Source organism: Meles meles, chromosome 8, assembly GCF_922984935.1.
Source record: "Meles meles chromosome 8, mMelMel3.1 paternal haplotype, whole genome shotgun sequence".
Taxonomy (NCBI): domain Eukaryota; kingdom Metazoa; phylum Chordata; class Mammalia; order Carnivora; family Mustelidae; genus Meles; species Meles meles.
The window spans coordinates 56,578,560-56,581,969 of NC_060073.1; the positions used below are offsets into that span (position 1 = coordinate 56,578,560).

Here is a 3,410-nt window from a genome sequence, read left to right on the forward strand (position 1 = left end):
TATTATTATATTCATTTTTATTTTAGGGAAGAGATACAATTCATAAACACTAGTTTTATTCCATTTCATTAGTTTGGTAGAAAGTCCATCCTTTCCCTACATATATTCATCTATTATGAATATTTTGGAGCTACCGGGAATGTTTGTTGTTGTTTTCACGTGCTTTTAGAATGTGAAAAAGATATCTCAAAGGCATTCACTTTCCCTGTCATATTTGAAATTCTACTATCTGTTCTAGAAGAAGCTGAAGATAATGTAACATTATGGAGAAGATCACTGGAGACTGGTGTTCTTTTCTAATCTCAAACAAAATTTCCTTTGGAAGCCTGCCCTGAGTTCTTTAGTCCTAAGTGCATAAACTATAGGGTTGAGGGAAGGGGGGATGATGTTGTGCAGCACATTGAGTAGAACTGGAATCAAAGGAGCTTTCGGTTCTGCCAAGTGAGTTACTGAAACCACAACAACAGCTGTGTAGAAGAAGAGAATAAGGATCAGATGGGAGCTACAAGTGCTCAGAGCTTTGGATGCGGCTTCAGCCGAGTTCAGTCTAAGTACAGAGCGCAGAATCAAAGTGTATGACAATATTATGAGACCTAGGTCACTCCCCATTACAAGCCATGCCAGAATCAACTGGCAGATGCTGTTTGGCCTCCTGTTATCACAAGCCAGGCTAGTGACCCCAAGGTTAGAGCACAGGTAATGCTCAATCTCATTCCTGGAGCAATAGTTACGCTGGGCTGCAAGCACAGGCACAGGAATGACAAACAAGCCATTTCTAAGTACCATGAACACAGTAACCTTTAAGATTAAGGCATTGGTGACAATCGATGGGTAGCGAAGAGGGTGACAAATTGCTACATATCTGTCAAAAGCCATACAGAGGAAGATACCAGACTCCATGCCAGCAAAGCAGTGAATAGCATAAATTTGAGCAAAGCACTCAGGGAGGCTGATGACCTTGTCATCAAACCAGAAGATGGCCAAGATCTTGGGCACGATAGTGGTGGCCAGGCCCATGTCCACCACAGAGAGTATGCCCAGAAAATAGTACATAGGCTGCTGAAGGGCAGTGTCCTGGCAAATGGTGATGAGGATGAGGATGTTAGCACCAATGGCTAAGAGGTAGAGTATTGCCAATGGAAAGGAGAGCCAGTGTTGCCAGCTATGAATGCCTGGGAATCCCATCAGAATGAACTCAGAGACCTGGAATTTGGAGCTATTAGAGCCTTTCAGAGATGCAGACATCTTTTCCTAAGAGAAAAGGAAAATGGTTTTCAAAGTTGCTTTTTTGTGCAAAATTATCGTCAACTCTATTTTTTAAATGTCCTCACACAATTGCCAAACAATATTTTTTTTAAGATCTTTTTTATTTGACACAGAGAGAGAGATACCACAAGTAGGCAGAGAAAGAGGTAAGGAGGCTCCCTGCTGAGCTGAGAGCCCATATGGGGCTAGATCCCAGGACCCTGAGATCATGACCTGAGCCAAAGGCAGAGGTTTAACCCTCTGAGTTGCCCAGATGCCCTATGTTGAACAATATTTCAAATAAGGTCACCATAGAGTATAGTTTGTAGCTGTAAGAAAATGAATTGTACAGTCATTCCTTATAGAAATTTAAGATAAATTGCAACATTCTGGGCTTTGGCTTCTACTGAAGTTAAACTTCAGAGAAGCAATTGTCACTGCTGTCTATAAAGGGGGCACTCAGCATTTATCTCAAATCTCTCTTTGTATTTTCCATGCTAACTCAATTTGGGACCATCACATGAATTTGATTGTTGTTGTTGTTGTTGTTTTAACTTACATCATGTCTTCAGAAATTTTATGGGATCAAATAGATGTGTTGGTTCTCTTCATATTTGTCTCAATGTTGCTTCAAATTTTTATTAACTAACAGCCAAGAATTTTTTTAAACATTATGAGATTAAATTTTATAGCTACACCATTCCTACTTGCTATAGATGTCCACTAATTTTTTATATACCTTCCAAAAATTTTACATTGTAGACTTAGAAGTTTGCAAACATAAGTGTAGGCCTATTAAAAGAGGAATTACTTTCTTTTTTACATCCCGTTTTTATGGACTGCTGAGAATGTCTCAGAAGAATAGCTTTAGTAGTGAAGTGTTCATGTCTGAATTTGTCAATTTCAGGAGTCATATAATGGAGAAAATAATAGAGATTTTTCCCTAGGGGTACCGGGGTGGCTTAGTCATTTAAGTGTCTGCTTTGGGCTCAGGTCATGATCTCTAAGTCCTGGGAACCAGCCCCACATAGGGCTTCCTGCTCAGCAGGGAGTCTGCTTCTCTCTCCCTCTCTCTCTCCCTGTCCCTCTCCCATGCTCATTTTCTCTCTTTCTCTGTCTTTCCCTCAAATAACTATATAAAATATAAAAAAAAACAAACTTTTTTATTCCTAATTCAGTCTTAGAGAATCTATAAAGTGATATAAATAAAGGATTCAGACACAGGTAATAAGATGGTTTTGATTTTATTTAATGAACAAGAATTACTTGTCCATACTATTGAACACACTTCTACTGTATGTTCAGATTCATATTTGAAACTAGACTCATCTTTTGTTGGACCCTGTTGTTTTTCATGTACTTTTTATTCTGTTCAGGAACCAAACAGCCAAGCCTGAAACTAACAAACAATCCTTTCCTATTGGTAAACAACTGCTTCCTTGTCCTATTGCTTCCTGCCCTTTACTTCACTCGGGTAGCCTTCCCTTGGCCACTGCTTCTGCAGCCTTACCTGGTCAAATTTATTTGCCTTTTTATGTGCTTCTTTCCTTTTCTCAGCAATCTGATCATCATAAAACTGGTATTCTGTTTCCTACACTAATCCATGCCCTCACACTTTCTTTCAAATAAAATTTAAATTCCTTTACAGCAGATGAGACAATTATGGATTTATTCTTGATATAGTTCATTTTATTTATTTTTTATATAATTACTTTTGAATGTAGAAAAACATATCTGAAAGAAATTAAAATTATCTTGTGTTATCACCAACATAAGAAGATATATTCCCAACTAGCTGCATTTTTTTCCCCCAGAAATGTCTTGCTACCTCTATGTTTAGATAGATATGCACTGCCTAAACATGGGGCAATTCATCCTTCTTTAATGGTAATGTAATTTGAGGAACACTAAAGTCATCTAAATGTATTCATAGCAAATTGTGACAAAACAGACACAAAAAAGCTTGGAGATGAAGCTGGTTTGACTTTAAACTTTTAGGTCAAAATTCTGAGGATTTCCGCTTCCTAGCTCCATCTTGAGAGCTTGGAAGTGTGTGACCCACTGGACTGCATGAAGCCTGGTACTTTTGCCAAATACTCACATATTATTACACATCTTCCTACCAAAGACACAGTCCTGTATCTTTGATGTTTTCCCCTGATTGA

General features: G+C 38.3%; 1 protein-coding gene across 1 annotated transcript; it reads right to left on the reverse strand.

The window, feature by feature from the left end:
* Positions 1 to 273: 273 nt before the first annotated feature.
* Positions 274 to 1,245, reverse strand: LOC123949872 (olfactory receptor 56B1-like). Its single transcript, XM_046017565.1, has one exon. It carries the CDS (start codon positions 1,243 to 1,245, stop codon positions 274 to 276), a length of 972 nt encoding a protein of 323 aa, XP_045873521.1.
* Positions 1,246 to 3,410: the final 2,165 nt, after the last annotated feature.